Source organism: Epinephelus moara, chromosome 16, assembly GCF_006386435.1.
Source record: "Epinephelus moara isolate mb chromosome 16, YSFRI_EMoa_1.0, whole genome shotgun sequence".
NCBI lineage: Eukaryota > Metazoa > Chordata > Actinopteri > Perciformes > Serranidae > Epinephelus > Epinephelus moara.
The window spans coordinates 38,467,363-38,483,822 of NC_065521.1; the positions used below are offsets into that span (position 1 = coordinate 38,467,363).

Below are 16,460 nucleotides of genomic sequence, written 5' to 3' on the forward strand. Positions count from 1 at the left end.
ATTAATTTATTAATAATAGTTTAATAACATTTTAATATTATTCCTTCACCTAAAAAGCAGCAGTAGCAAATATCTGTATGTGTGTGGGGCCATTTTCAGTAGACAGTATTTCAGTATTGCTTTGATTGTTACTGAGCTGATCACAGCTTATACTTCACACTTAATTTATTCGAGCCATTAAACCACTGGCAGCCATTTCATCCATATTACATCATTATTGAGATCACATTTGAATAACAGAAATTTGGATAACAGGGCACCCTTAAGCCTGAGTAAAAGCGACAACATTAAAGACATGACATGGGAAAGGGAGGCACAGAAACTAAGACAGATATGCTTATTAAATAACATCATTACAGCTAATATCCTTCCAACTGAGATCTACTGTGGCAGGCAACTACGTCGCTACCCTGACACAAGCATCAGCAGCTCAATGAATAATTAAATTAACACGCTGAAGAAGACCGGAATCAATGAATGTGTGCATGTCTGTGTGTGTGTATAAACCGCAATTGATCAACGCATTACCTGGTGAATTCCTGGTAATAAATTGATTTGTACCATTCTTTTTTTCTCATGCAAAGGGTTGTAAGCAGGCTATTTGCCCACCGGCCTCTGAAAGCCTGACCCGTACTGGGAAACCAACCCTGAAGAAATTAAATGTCACATCCTCTACACAGCACACTTAGCAGCAAAATTGGATTTCTCCTTTGTGTTGTATGTCTGTTGTCAGAAAATGCATGGATGGAGTCAAGCTGCAAGGATTTAAGAGTGTAAATAAATTCTAAGGCTATCTAAATGAAACTGAAATCTGATTGTAAAGTCTGAGCATGAAGGGGTGTTCAAGAAAACAGTTGGCTACGACAGAAAACAACTGTGAGGACAGGAAGAGGAAGGGATGGACTGGTCCAACACGACAGGGAAAAATGACTGAGGGAGATAGAGAGAAGGAAAGAAAGGCAGGAAAGGAGGAAAGGATGCAGAGAGGGCCGAGGCACAGCCAGAGTTGACAGCTCCGCAACACAGGACAAGGATCTTGGGTTAGCGGTATCACTCTTTGAGACCAAGGGGGGCAGCATCTCCATGAGTGCCGGGCTCGATCAGCTGTTTATGATTTGTTAAGGAAACCCAGAGATTCTGCTCATGATTTAACATCATGGAGCTGGTGGCAGGAGCTGTACGTTATTGTGTGTTTGTATGTGTCAGTGTGATAAACAGACGGAGAGAGTGAGAGCATCTGTCTTGGAGAGGCAGAGTGAATTCTAATGTGCCTGCCAGTAACATATCATAAATCCTCCAGATTGCTCTGCTCCTCATCCTCCCTTACTACCCGCCCCCTCCTCAACCCATGTCGCCAAAACAAAGGTGGGGGCATAAAACACAGATTAAACACTCAGAAGATAGCATGGGATAACGTGGCAAAAGGAAATTTACAGAGATTACAACAGCCTTTGCATGTGCACGGATATGGGATATATTGTGCACTGCAGGATAGACAATACAGAGATGATAGCATTCTTCTTCCTCAACATTGTTCCTGCCTCACAAGCATTTCTTAGCAGCCCTTCTATGCGCTGCCTTTGATACCAGCACCCATCAGCGTTTGCTGCAGAGTGCAGACACGACTCCGTTGGCATCTTTTTTGTCCCTAAACTGCACTGTCTTGGCAGGTACTGGTCCGCTTGCCTCTGCTCATCAATCCCAGAAACCTCCTCTAAAGTATCACTCTCTTAAAATGTAGGTCCTCTCTTCCTCCTCTTGCGCACAAACCCATTTAATTCAAACAGGCTTTGTGGAAAGACATTTTCCTGTAGGAAATCTGCTTTCTCTTGTTCCTATGTGGCCAAATCCCCAACTCACTTCTATGTATACGCTCTTATCAAAATCCATTTATTTTCACCCACCAGGCACAAAACCCTCCCAAAAGCCTCCAGAGCTAATACAAAATCCAGAGAAGCCTTTTAACTTTACACACAGCCTGCTCATCCATTTCTCTCCACTGCAGCTTTCTCCTTTTAGCATCTCTGTCATTTCTGTGCTAACCATTCTGATTGATTTAAACTGGGCAGTGTAACGCAGGGCAAATGGTGCATATCCCATTTATTCTCCCCACCTCCCTCCATCACAAGTGGCTTCCCCCACTGCTCACTCTGTCTTTCCCCTCTCGTTCTCTGCCACTCTCGGCAGCATGCCGCTCCTCTTTCGAACAGCAAAGCTGGTGCCTGGCACAAACTGCCTCAGTCAGCACAAATCCCTCCAGAGATAGACGGAAAAAAAAGTGAGTGAAGACGGAATGGGAGAAAGAAGGAGGGAGCTGGTAAGATGGAGAGGATGGAGGAACAGCCCCCATGCACACAAGATGCCAACCGTACTCACACAAACATTTCCATTTCTAAATATACAAATGATTCCAGGTGGCGTGCCCGCTGCCTCTGACTTCCTCGAGTGTGAATACACACAAACAGCATACAGATGAGAGTAGACAATTCTTGCTGACATCAAAGCAAGTATGCAAATGGGATAAATCAGCCCACAGATTGGACAAAGATCTGAGACCTTTCCCTACAGAGATATCTGAAAACTGATTGAATGTATGTTAACCGCTCAATAATTCAGTTAGAATGGATGCACTGACAAACGCTGTAACACAGCAACAGGCTCATTCATTCCAACACACACACACACACACACACACACACACACACACGGAGAGAATATGATACGCAGTGATTAGAGCAGATCTCTAAAGGAAACCCAGAGAGATGGAAGAGACTGAACGAATGAAAGTGCGAGAGAGCAGCAAAATCTGCTTTTAGTTTTTTAATAAAAATGTGGAGAAAATGTGCTGAGGGCTTTCATTTCTTCCTAATTCTGTTTCCCTCTGTCGCTGATTACTTGCACATTACACAACTTGCCTGCCCTTTGAGGAAAGACTCAACTATTTATTAATGGTGCGGGTATTTACAGAGTGAGATGGCTGGAGCTATGTGGCGTTGAAGTAAAGGCAGCAAAAAGATCTGTGTTTTGTGTGTACCCCGATGCTTATCTGAGAACCACCTGCGATTGTGATTCTCGTCAGCTCCTCATTAAAATTCCCCACCGAACTAGCAGGGGCGATTTCATTACTGCAGCTCCAACTTTACCTCTCCATCTCCTTGATCTCCCCTTCCCCCCCGCTATCACACTGATCACTCACTCTAAGCTTTCCTCAACCCCCTGCACCTTCCGCCATCAGCCAGTTAAAATATTCAACTCCCCATATGTTATCCCAGTGATTTGGTGGGTGGTGTTATGGAGCTAAGGACTGCTGCAGTAGCAGAATCAGCACACACAATAACACACATACACACACACCCTTTTCCCTCACCCTCCTCCTTCATGTTCTTGCTCCTTCTCTAATTAGCATGCATGTCACTGTTGTTTTGCAGTCAGACATGTGGCGTTAACAGCGTGTCTTTGATATTAGTCGATAATTTATGACCCTGGGTGTCTGCTGAAGGTAAGAAACTCTAACAGTGTTTTCTGGAATAAGTCAACTTGGGATTCAGAGAAAACTTACCGGTCGAATGTTATACGCCAAGAGGACAAACCTCTTGTCTGCAGACACTTGGAATTTAGTGGTGGTCAGGTCCTGTAGGTAAGAAGAAGAAAAATTAGACAACACATGATCCAGTTGTTCTCCTGTGAAGAAAGTGGGTTCTGCTGAAGCACTCTAAGTTTGAAATTCGACTTCAGCACAGGCTCAGGTTTTCTGGCTCATGACTCACAGTTGAGACACATGTGTGCGCACAACCAGGCAGAAAAACTCAGGTGCAAGACAAAGAAATATCACTGTAGGGCACAAAACAGGTCTGCACACTGTTAAGCTTCAAATAAAAAGTTTATATATTTCTCTCTTTTAAGGTAACGTTACAATCTGCAGGACCTTCCAGGGGCCAAATTATAACTCAAAGTATGGAAGATCTCAGGTCTGTTGTTCTACTGTTATTTTCAGTTAAGGAACAAACTGCACTCTTTCTTATCTTTCCACCAGCTCAAATAAATCATCCATTCCTTATTATCTCCACGTCTCCACTATTGTAAAGCATTACATTCTTGTTTAAGCCAAGAAGCTCCAGCACGATTTATGCTGTATGTTTACAAACTAAAACACCAAGGCATTCTCATATCACCCCAGACGCTGGCTTCACAACACTAGCTTCCTCAAAATCTAATCCTTCTAATTACTTACAAGGCTTTACATATTTCAACTCCACCAAACATTAGTGAGCTGATCTCTTATTGGTCCACTAGGACTCTCAAGTCAGCCTGATCTCACCCCAGTGGTGTCAAAAGATGCCCTTGAGCAGTGGCCCTCAGGGTCAGATACAGATGCACATTGCACCCTTTAGTGCCCATTGAAGATATACCAAGTGTCAACCGACTCCAATGTAAACCCACGTCAATATTAGACATTTAGAGAAATGGCTGTAGTATAAAGAGCAAGACAGTCCATTTAGAGCAGGTGGGAGAGGAGGAGGATGGGTCCAACAAGCACAGGACTTGACCCAGGAGATCATGTTTGTATCCTGTGTGAAACTAAAAGTCAGTGTTGAGTTATTTTGTCACATAAGTTGTTAATCATGAGCCATTAGTCAGTTGCTGGGGGGGGCGAAGTATCATTTAAAAAAGAACAACACCAGTACCCTCAAGGTGATACCGATACCAATAGAGTAATTAATGCAGTACCAATACAGTGAATGGAGTGGCGTGTAGCTAAACCATACTTAATATTTTGGTGGCATCCATCAAATACACTGCACTCAATTTCACTACACCACAGACTGGTTGTATGGGTTGTAGCTGCTGCTGCAGGAGTGTGAGCTCTGCACCGGGGATAGTTGTTAGAGTTCGCCCAGCCACACGCACAATGACAGGGCTAACTGTTAGCATCACACAGCTAACATTATTTACGGTTATTAATGGATTAAACGACAGTCGAGCCATTTCTGTGTTGGTGTGGGTTTGCTGGGACTGTTTAACTGCTCCGTGTTGGATTGGCAGCAACATAAAGTATGATAAGGCAGGGAGTGCAGATGGTCCAGTAATAGACCCCTGGTGCAGAAAGGATTAAAAGCAGGTATCGTTTGACTGGAGATGTTTTGATACTACAGGGTGCTGGGTTGTTGCGTTCAATACCTTAAATGTATCAAGTACTGATTTAAGCACTGGTGACAAGAGTTGTCAGTGAAGTTAGTTAACTCACTTGACCAATGTCTACCATGACCAATTAGTATCATTGCCTTAACCTAACTGTCAACCCCCTGTGTCAAGATACAATGCAAAACGCTGCCAAAGCATCATGTAGCTCAAGTCACTGGAGCATGTGCTCTTACTGTAATTGGGCTCCAGTCAAAGTTCAAGATTTGTAGTAGCCAAGATTCTGCTGTCCTGGCTTCAAGGTCATGCAACAGTCCCCCTCTCTCGGAGTCAAATCAGCAAAACATGTGACATTAGCTCCACTGTTTTCTTGTCATAAATGAACTGCACTTGCCTACTATACGACATATCACAACGACAACGTGTGTCCTGGTGTCCAAAGAGTTAGAGCCTTACGAGTTCTTGACAAGTTAAGGTATGGTAAGCTCCAGGTTACACTTTGAAAATCCTCCAGTGGAACAGAGCTAAAACTCTGTTGAGTGTTTAAATCTCAGCTGAAAACCTGTTTGTTCTCAAAGACATGCCATTAGAGCTTCCCTGCCCTCATTTGTTCTTATTCTTTAACATTTTTTGCTCGTCTGTCTGTGATTTAAATATTTCTACAGATGCTTTGTATCATCTTTTTTTTCATGACTGCGAAGCACTGGTTTAAAAAAGTGCTACCTAAAAAAAGTTTTACTCAATACTGTGAATTTCCATCTCAAAGTTTGAAACTATATGTAGCTAAATCTGCCTCAGCCATTGATTTATTTAGGGAAACACCATGTGCATCTTGGTATTCGTACAGGAATATTTCTTTCTCTGGAATTAGCAACAGCAGCAGAGAAAACAAACCATATCACAACACCAAGGAGAGACTTGTTCTCAACCTGACAACACAACCCTGCTTTAAGCTCCTCTGCGATGACCCATATAAGTCTGTCAGTGTCGCACAGAGGCGGTGTTCCAAATGATGCCCTTGCTTGGAAAATTCTCTTTGAAGGCACATGTTGAGGGCTCACAGAGCAGCCAGATTTCGGGGAAAAGGAGCTGATACTGTCACGCCGCCAAATCTTTTTTTCTCTCTCAAGAGCGGGATGTGGAACAGTGGGATTCTACAGCCTCTCTCTCAATCTGGAAGCTTTTTTGGCCAGCCAATTTGTCCAGCTGCCTGTGGACATGGGCCAATCAATACTAAAATGTGTCCTCTGTCCTCAGAAGATGTGTTGCTGTAACTCACCAGGGAGCTGTTGTCCACCAGAGTTGAGGTGAGATTGCTGTTGAGGCTGAACGACAGGACGTGTCCCTCTCTGGTGCGAAGAGCCACTTCATTTTCTGACAAGGTTAAGACAGTTCAGGGAAGAGGGCTCTGTGTTATTACAGTGATGACTTAAATCCACAGAGGCAGTGATGGCTGATAGGTCTCAAAATCAGTGGCTCAGCCTCAGGTGAGATCATCAAAGTGGATTTAAAGTGCAGTGAGCACTTAGTGAGTCAGGAGTAATTTGTGAGTCAAAACAGGGATCCTTACCGTTCAACCACGCCACACAGGGGTCATGAACTTTGAACTCATCACTCTCCAAATCCTCCATGGTGAGATGGGAACGGAGTAACAAGTGAGATTCATCTTCAGATGCAAAGAGACAAGAATTAATTAGCTCAGAAAGTGTGTCATGTTTACACTAAAGCAAAGTCTGAGTACGTTGGAGTCTGGCCTATATTTCTGCTTTGAACTTAGATCCTTTTTTTTCTTTTTGCATTTTTAATGTCACTGTTAATATGTTTGCAATATTTGCAACAATTTTTAAATGCTTGCCCACATTACTCCTCCCTTCAAAGCAGAAGATCAACATTTTGGGAAAAATGCCTATTTGCTTTTTGGCAGAGAGTTAGAAGACATTCTCATAGCTGTGCATTGAATATAAGGCTACAGCCAGTAACTGGTTAGCTTAGCTTAGCATAAAGACAGGAAGCTGATAGAAACGACTAGCCTGGCTCTGTCCAACAATGACAAAATACACCGACCAGCATCTCCAAAGCTCAGTAATTAACATGTTAAATCCATGTGCTGCATCTGGTTAGCTTAGCTTAGCATAAAGACACAAAGCAGATAGAAACAGCTAGCCTGGCTCTGTCCAGCAATAACAGAACACGCTGCCAGCATTTTTAAAGTTCACCAATTAACACGTTTTATCCATGTACCATAGCTAGTTAGCTTAGCATAAAGACAGGAAGCAGATATAAACAGCTAGCCTGACTCTGTCCAACAATAACAAAACACACCTGTCAGCATCTCTAAAGCTCACTAATGAATATGTTTCATCCAGTAACAGTAGCTAGCTAGTTAGCTTAGCATAAAGACAGGAAGCAGATAGAAACAGCTAGCCTGGGTCTGTCCACCGATGACAACATTTATCTAAGTTACCTCTAAAGCTCACTAATTAATACATTACATCCGTGTATGTTACGTGTATCAATAGACATAGCTATGGTGACGTCACACATTGGCTTGTGGACTCCCGTTTTGAAGCCTCAACTTTGGCATTATGACCGTCGCCATCTTGGATTTTTTCACAGAAAGAGACCAAATTAAGAGATTGGAGGTGTGGAGGAACGAGGGATGGATCTGACTCATAAACTGTGGTGATGTCTTGCAGGCAGCCTGTCACTCGACAAGGCCACACCCTTAATTACGTCTAACTTTAAGCCTTAATAAAATGTAAACAGGTGAGTTCTAGAAATTCTGTCCCTGTAGAGTTGTCATTATTTGGAAAATTAGCTATAGAGACCAAAACCGTTTTGTACCAGGCTGGAAACACATTTATTTCTGCTGTAAAGTTGGGGGGCATTTTAACACGGCCCACCTGGCACCAGATGTCAATATGTTGTCAGAGAGAAGTTGGACTCTGACGTCGGACAGACGTTAAATTTTGGTTGACACAAAAATTGGGATGACAATATTTTAAGTGTCTAATGACGTTAGTATTTGGGATTGTTCTCCATATCTTACAACTAAATGTTTCCATTCTACGTCAAGATGACGTTGGCATGGGATGTTTGGAGGACATTGGATTTTAGTTACTTCACAACATAACTTAAAACAAACAAAATATAAAATGGCATGTGTTGTCAGTATCCACTTAATTGACACTAGCATTAGAAGTTGTCCTGACATTAAATTTTGGTCACCCAATGTCACAACCTAAATTCAAACATATATCAACATCAAATGAGCCTGGTGGTCAACTGGAGGGGGTCTATTAGGATTGACTGGCTTCTGGAGCTAGCCTCCAGTGGCCATTTGAGGAGGTGTAATTTATAGCACTTCACTGTTGGCTTCATTTTTCAAACCCTGAGGTTTCCCACTTGGTTACATTTTTTGTTTAATCCCTATAAAAAATGGTGAATTGTAGTTTTTACACTGTGGTGTTAATACAGTTAGAACAAACAAGATATGACGTGTTAATTATTGAGCTTTAGAGGTGTGGGTAGAAGGATTTTGTTATCTTTGGACAGAGCCAGGGGAGCCATTTCCCCTGTTTCCAGTCTTCATGCTAAGATAACCTGACTAGCTGATGGCTTCATTTAGACCCTACAGACATGAGAGTGGTAGTGATCTTTTCATTTTACTCTCCACCAGAAAGGGAGACTATTTCACAAAATGTCAAACTATTCCATTAATTCCCCACATCACAACTCCTCTCAGCTTGGTTGCTTTTACTCCCAAACAACTCTTCTTACCAGGCGTGAGGAGGATGACGGAGAGAATGACCAGAGACATAACAGCCAGGATCACCACCATGGCAATCCCTATGCCCTTCCAGTTCCGTGGGGGACCGTCTGAACTCCCCAGGTCCTGATATGAAAAGAACACACAAATACAGTGATGAATGCGAGCACAGCTGAGGAGGAGGAGGAGGACATTAGTGCTGCCTCATTTCTACGCTCTCACAGAAATTTCCCCCCCGACAGGCACATCAGTACAGTGAGCCTCGGGGGGGATTGGGACCAGTCTTCAGCATCAAACAGACCTCGCTGAATTACTCTAATTTTCCGTATGAGAACTGCGTAAAATTGTTGCAAGATCAGACTTTAATTGCGGCAGCAGTTTTGGCCGCACCATAATTTTTCTTTATCATCGCCTCATTTCACCTGTTACATGACTGATGGGCCATGTGCTTTTGCTAAAAAACAGGAGGGATGGGTGACGGGATAATGAAATGTACCTGAAATGACAGAGTGCTTTTTATAGAAAAAGCTGTTACCTGCTTTGGCGGATCTGGATTTATTCAACAGCACTGGATGAAGTTGTTAACGAGGTAATAAAAATAAGAAGTGGATGGGACTGTATAAGTACACAATAAATTCTAGACAAAGCCTCAGTTACCAAGAGAGCAAAACTTCAATTTTCTGTAAGTCCTTGTGTATCCTCTGTATGCGATCAGGGGGAACTGATGAAATGAGCCAGCATCAGTATCACTTACAATTAAACACAATTGCATGCCGTTCCCAAGCTGCGTTCCACTCCCTCATAATGAGTGGTTGGCACTGCTGGAGCCACATGGCCGCTGGAGTGCGAGAGAGTTCAATCACAGAGCAGCTATAAAATTCAGCCTTCATTATGGCTGCCCGCCCCTTTGGCTTAACCCTCAGAGTCTGGCCTGTCCCAATCACCATACTCCGGGACATAGGGAGGTGGGCAGCGGAAGGAGGGTATCTTGGCTCGCAGGTCAACAGATTGCTGCTCCTCTGTGCTCCCTGGGTGACACCAGCTGTCCCTGAGTCTCTTCTATCGGTCACACCTAGCACTTATTCTCCAAAAACATACAATTCTTTATCTCCCTTGACCACCTGACTTACAGTAAAGCTGCTGGCACATAGCGTGTGAAAGTGCTGAAAACTGCACTTACATAACTGGAGTCAAAATGTCTTAAAAACCCATTTCAGAGGAATGAAATATTCTGCAGGAACTGAAGAGTAAAGGTCAATGCAGTTGAACCAGAAGCAGAGAGGTTTCTCAATTTTCTTTACGCCTCCGTGCACCACTTATTTCGCTAAGATAAAAATCCTCCATACACATTTTTTATGACTTTTAAGAATTCTTTATAGAGGTTCTCACCTCTTATTAAAAAAAGCAGGTTCACTTTATACCCAAGATGAATGGAAGACACACGAGGTCTGCTCTATCTCAACTGGTTGCCAGCACAGAACTCCTGCCAAGGTCTCATCTTTAATAGATCTCCCTGGCTCGCAGTATCATAGCATGTTCAAATTAAAACCACTACCAGTTGCACCTGCAGGGAGAACCTCTGAGTAAGGCTTGAACTCTCAGTGCAGGCCAGAGCTGTGTGATTGATGTCCAATGCTGTGTATCTACTGGCCTCTCTAACACTCTGTTTTGTCTCATTCTCCTGCCCTCTCGGCACACAATCTCCGAGTGAACCACCATTATACTTCCATCAGATAAACAAACCTACAGCAGTCCATGAAGGCGTTGGGAGAATACAGTCAATACTAAAGCATACTGCATCTTCAGCACTTTCTGTTTGTCTAAACTGTTATACATTTGAAAAATTGAGAACTGAATCTCTCTGAACTTAAAAAATGTATTTCCCTGCTGGAAAGATGGTCTTTTCATAAAACAGGGCTGTGGATACAGAAACAATAATAATTTAGAAATTGGTGCTACATGACCACAGAAAAAGGGCTGTGGCATTTTGCTCAAGAGGTAGAAAATCTACAACTACCAGAATGCACTGTGCCACACCGGACCAATAAATGCTCCCACCAATGATTGATGTAGCCTGCATTCATGTGGAGTTGGACTAATTGGAAAAATGAGTTCCCCACTGGATAAAGGCCCCCTTAGTCAGACCAACAACTTGCAAAATCAGCAAAAAAAATTGTCCACAAGGTGCCAAGCTGTCATCATAATCATGGCAGATGAAAGTAGATGTTCGGTTGATGGTAAAAATTAATTTGTGTAATTCACAATATGGCATTAGGCTGTAACCATTAGCTGTCTGTGTAAGGTGACCTGGATTAGTTAGAAAAATGATTTATTAGCACAAGTCAAGTAAAGCAATATTTTAGTAGTTTTAGGGGATGTCCTGATACAGCAACAAGTCTGGGACAAATTGCCTTTGTAATATAAAGCTTCAAACTGTTATCAATGTGTTGTTTAAATGCTCTGAGCAATAAAATATGATACATTTACTTTGTAGTGTCCATGTTGTTTTCACATTTTGACTTAAAGCTCAAGAACAAGTCGGAAGAACGACTTCACAACTCCAAAACTGGAACCATCCGAGGAGCACATGAACGCAGCAGTGATGCAACTTGTCCGTTTTGACACAGGGAATCAATATGGTGGCCTGCTGGTAACAAACGATCGCAAATTCTGTGAAACAGTAAGCTAAAATATGTTTCTGAAAACATTTTAGGCATGAATTAAGCAACACAGTAACATATTTTTGGTTTATATTTGATCAGCACTGCTTGGTTTTACCATCTGATCTCTTTTTTTTTCAGCCTCCATTTTTACAACACAAGAAACAGTATGGCGCACACTTCCTGTTCACAAATTCTCATATTACAGCCAAACAGTGCACTAAAATATTTTTTAGGACGAAAAATATGCATAACAGTAACACAATCTTAGTTTATATTTGATCAGCACCGCCTACTTTTACACTGTGGTCTGAGTTTGAGGGAGATGGGCGGCTCTCCCTCTCAATCTGCATCTATACTCTTTATTGCCATGGTGGCGGGCATACCAAAATGTGGAAGTACGATCTGTAGTTCAAGCAACAGCCCTGGTGCCAGTGAAATCTGCCAGATGACGTGATTCGAGCTGAGAGATGAGCAGGGAGATCTGGGCACTGGCAAGATGGGGCAGTGTAATATATTAATCATTTACACATACTACCCACTCTGTTATGATACAAAGCTGGTTAAAATCGGCAGAGCATCCCTTTAACAAACTGGGTATATGTTGCATACTTGCAATCCATGAAAAATAAGTGTCATGGTTACATATCATAAAACATATAAAGAACTGCATAATGATTCCAGGATCTCATAGTAAAAAGGGACGATTTAAATTAAATTCCTCCACTTGACTGATTCCATCACACAGTGTTTTCATTTCCAAGTCCTCGGTCTAATTACTGGGTGCAATGTGAGAGCTGAAACATCCTCCTAATGGGATGCACAGCTCCTATCATTCCCCTGAGCCCAGACATTAGACCATACTTCCAATTAAGGTCGTATCGTTGTTCCGACAGACCGGGAGAATCCCACATTTGGGCGAATGAGGAGTTTTGTCATACTTGCAAATGAGGTACAGATGCGCTGGGAAGAATCCCCAGAGTGTACACTGGCGAAGCTGCTGGTACAGACTGGTTGCTGATCACAATGCATGAGGGAATCTAATGCAGCACAAACTGCAGGCACAGGTGATGAGCTGGGCTACGTGACGGTCAGGGCTTATGTCAGTCAGCACCGGGATGGACAAGCAAATATATCAGGTTTTCTGCTGAGCCAGGTCGAAAATCACGAATAAACCATCCACAGGAGTTGAAGTGGAAGCCCAGATGAGGTGTCAGTCAAACACCAAAGGGTGCGAGTATGTAAATCAAAGGTTGTTATGTTTACGGATAACTCTCCTGAAGGAATCCCCTTGAGAGGATGTTTTTTGGCAACCCGTGCAGAACTGCATTAGAGAAGAGAGAGCTCTGCTGTTTGCCAGCAGAGCTCGGGGATTTTCACTCAACCAAATGAGAGAATCGATAAGGTGTACAGTTGTACAAGGTCCAGAGGGAAACAATTAATAGTAGGAATACAGCCATAAAGCAGACTTTTAGGAAAACGCCCTCTGTTAAGCACTCTTGCAGAGTATGACACCTCCATGTGAAGCACCAGGACCTATCCTGATCTCTCTTGTATCATTTTAACTTAAGAGTCACACTTATTAAACTGCACACAAACGGATTCCAGCTATCTGGTTTCTTTTTCTCACAGCACTGCACACAAAATCAAACAATTCCAACTGTATTGATTGAGTTTGCACACTAAAAAAAGGAAGCCACACTTACACACAATTACTCAATCTGCACACTGTGCAACACAACTAGGTTGTGCAGAATCCAGGCGGTGCTAAGAATTCATAAATTAGGCTCTGGAGACCTCCTTAACTCCATCTTCTGTGTCTTTGAGGCATGGAGAATCCGACAATAAATCACATGCAGAGAAATGAGGGAACCAGTGCAGGCTGTTTGGGGATCCTGGTTCTGGATTTGCATACCTCTAAAGCCCCCTTTAACATCAGGCAGAGGTGTTTATTACTAACATGACATTGGCAGACGCATCAATGAAATAACTACTACCATAAAAAAGAAAGATATATTGGCAGACATATCCAGCCCTCAATATAACCTATATGGTCCTTGCTTTAATGATACATTATAATTGCTCATATGGGGCTGCTGTAGATTAGCAAGCAACCCATGTCTTACCTTGTCAATATCTCTCCCTGCCTCATTTAAAATGAAGGCCATCATTAGAGCAGGCTGTAACTTAGTGTGGTTGGAATAAATGGTAACCAGTCTGCTGTAGTAATGGGATACTATAGCTCAATATTGATTCATATCTAGGCTCTCTTTCATCGCATCCAGAGGAATTTCTGTGCTCCTACACACTGCGCCACCATTCCTCCCTTTGCGTTTATTCAAAAAAAAAAAAAAACAGTAGGAGGTATAGACACCATATGGGACTATCTGGGTGGATTTTTTGCCCTCGGGGCTACTGCCAGACAATGCAGCACACAGCCTTTGTGAAATGAAAGACCTGCCGCTTTAGCCTCTAGTGCTGCAAGGCTGCCCTACTGTCTTCTTCTTTTCATGCTCCCTCGTCACGCATAAGAAAACGACTGTACAAAAAGGGTCCTGTATGAGGGAGCTTTTCCTCTGCATGTCCAGCCACTCACGGTGACCGAGTTCCTGCCTTAAGGAAACAAGCAGCATCAGTGAAAACACGTGTGGGAGAGCTGCGGGTGACATGATATAGTGTTACAGTGAAAAATGAGAAAGAGTATGTCATTTTTCACTGGGCTGAAACTCCACGGTAATACTCTATCAGCAAATAGTAGGCTTACTGTATCAAAATTCACTGTGTCATATTGTCACATAATCAGTGTTCAGGATGAATGTTGAATTGCCTTTGGAAAATAAATTAAATCACCATTATTTTCTTCCTTAATTCCAGGGCTTAACTAAACCAGAACCAAAGCTTTATGCTTTCTTGGCATGGAATTGTGATGTGAATTTCTTATTTGACAGCATCACACATCATTTACGTTGACTCTGCAATGTTCATTGCTCATACTGTATCATCTAATATTATGACACACTAACACACGTCACAAGCAGCAACCCACATTCCCCCCTAAATCATTGCATCTTCTCACCAACATAACCCAGCTTTGCCCCATTAATTGCTTTACAGTGTAAAGCACATTGATTGGAGCCTTTGGCATGAATGTTGTAACATTTACAGATGATGGATTGCCCATAAGCCCCGCAGTCGTTCGTGGCCTTCTCAAGGAGACAATAATGCTGCAGGATTATCACACGGACACTTCACAACCAAGTCGGAGTAAAAGAACTAAAGGTGAGCGTTGCTTAATGTCAAACATCACTATGCTCATACCAATTAGACATCATTTAACTGCTCCTCTCATCTCTCAAACACTTTCTCCACCAGAGCAGCTGTGTACTAATCATCTCATGATTGAAACTCTTTGCCAGGGAGAGTGACACTTTGATTAGAGCTTATAATTAGTTGACTTGGCAAGGTTAAGTTGTTGCACAGCACTGTGGAGTAACAGATGCGCCAGGGTAAATTTTCTGGACAAGGACTGATGCAGCATGAGAAAGTTTTATTTAAAAAAAAAAAAAAAAAAAGGAATCACTGCATATTAGTTATGCATAGATATTAGGCATGTAAATCCAACTGAAATCAAAGTGTGATGTTTAATCTGATGCAAGCATTTATCAGCATCAGTGATGTTACATTAAAGCATTCATGACTGCACTGGAAGTTGCACAAGCTGCTCCTGACATGTAGGCAGAGCTCTCCTTTAAATAAACCAAAAGAAGTCATATTGGAGTGGACATGCATGTTACAACTGAATGCAAATAATAATTTACATAAGGATATTTCATTAACTACACTATGTATAATCATTAGTAAGGAGTGTTAATAGTGTAAGCAAAGAAACAGATCATATTGGTTCATGGTCTTTGTTCAATGACAATACACAGCAGAGGGATAATCAATCATACAGTGCAGGCTGGAGGTTTGAGCCTCTTTGTTACAGGCTGGGGGGCACATTTGTCTGCTGGGACAATCTCTTATGTGAATATACAATCTATTGGTGCAGATATTATGCTATAAAAGTCTGCATGGGACAGAAGGACAATAAGAGTAAGAAGCACTGGACGTCGAGTTACAACACCCGCCTGCACCGCAGTGCACAGGCTGAAGGCAGTCCAGGAGATTGATATTGACGGAAAAGTATGAATGGGCGAAATGGCTTTAAGCACTAATCGATAATCATCGTATTGTGGGCACACATGAGGAATTCCCCACTGCACAGCACAGCACAGCAGAGGACTCACAGATGAGACACACACATGCACATGCACGCACACACACACTTACTGCTCTGAATGTGAGGAAAAACTAAGTAGGGACAAAAACAATTAAAAAGCAACACATACCAGCTCAGTGGTCATGTTTTGTTGAGTTGTGGCAATCATTGTAATCCGCAACAAGCTCTGCTGCCTCTGTAGCTTCAAACCCCGCCGAGCGGCTGCACTGTTGTCTTGCGGAGCTTTTTCTGCATGCTCTGCTTCTTGCAAGTTTGTCCTCGCTGGGCTGGTGCTCTCTCTCCCTCTCTTTCTCTCCCTCGCTCTGCACGGGTGACTCTCGCTCACTCATTCGCCTATTTCCAATCTTCTTAGGCTATTGATTGGCTCAGAAATTAATCATGACAGGAGGTTGGGTGCATGGCTATTCCAGGCGACTTCAGCTGTTTCAGCAATCTTGGAGATAATCAAAATGGAGCAATTAAAAACAAACAAAATTTGAGAGACTGACAGCAAATTTCATCCACAAGTACTTATATTTCAGTGTTATTATTGAATTCCATTAATATAGTAATTATAAAGTCATCAGCTAATAGTGTATGCAATAATACACCTCAGTGCATTATACAGGAG

The 16,460-nt window shown here is 42.5% G+C and overlaps 1 protein-coding gene across 1 annotated transcript in view; it reads right to left on the reverse strand.

Annotated features, from left to right (window-relative positions):
• Positions 1 to 16,460, reverse strand: part of LOC126403321 (inactive dipeptidyl peptidase 10) — a 37,140-nt gene that overhangs the window by 19,328 nt on the left and 1,352 nt on the right. Inside the window, exons 2-6 of the mRNA XM_050065911.1 lie at positions 15,960 to 16,283; positions 8,920 to 9,034; positions 6,710 to 6,805; positions 6,419 to 6,513; positions 3,560 to 3,631 (exon numbers count right to left, since the gene is read on the reverse strand). Coding sequence (XP_049921868.1) covers positions 3,560 to 3,631; positions 6,419 to 6,513; positions 6,710 to 6,805; positions 8,920 to 9,034; positions 15,960 to 15,998 — 417 coding nt within the window. The 5' untranslated portion in view covers positions 15,999 to 16,283. The remainder of the gene's footprint in view (positions 1 to 3,559; positions 3,632 to 6,418; positions 6,514 to 6,709; positions 6,806 to 8,919; positions 9,035 to 15,959; positions 16,284 to 16,460) is intronic.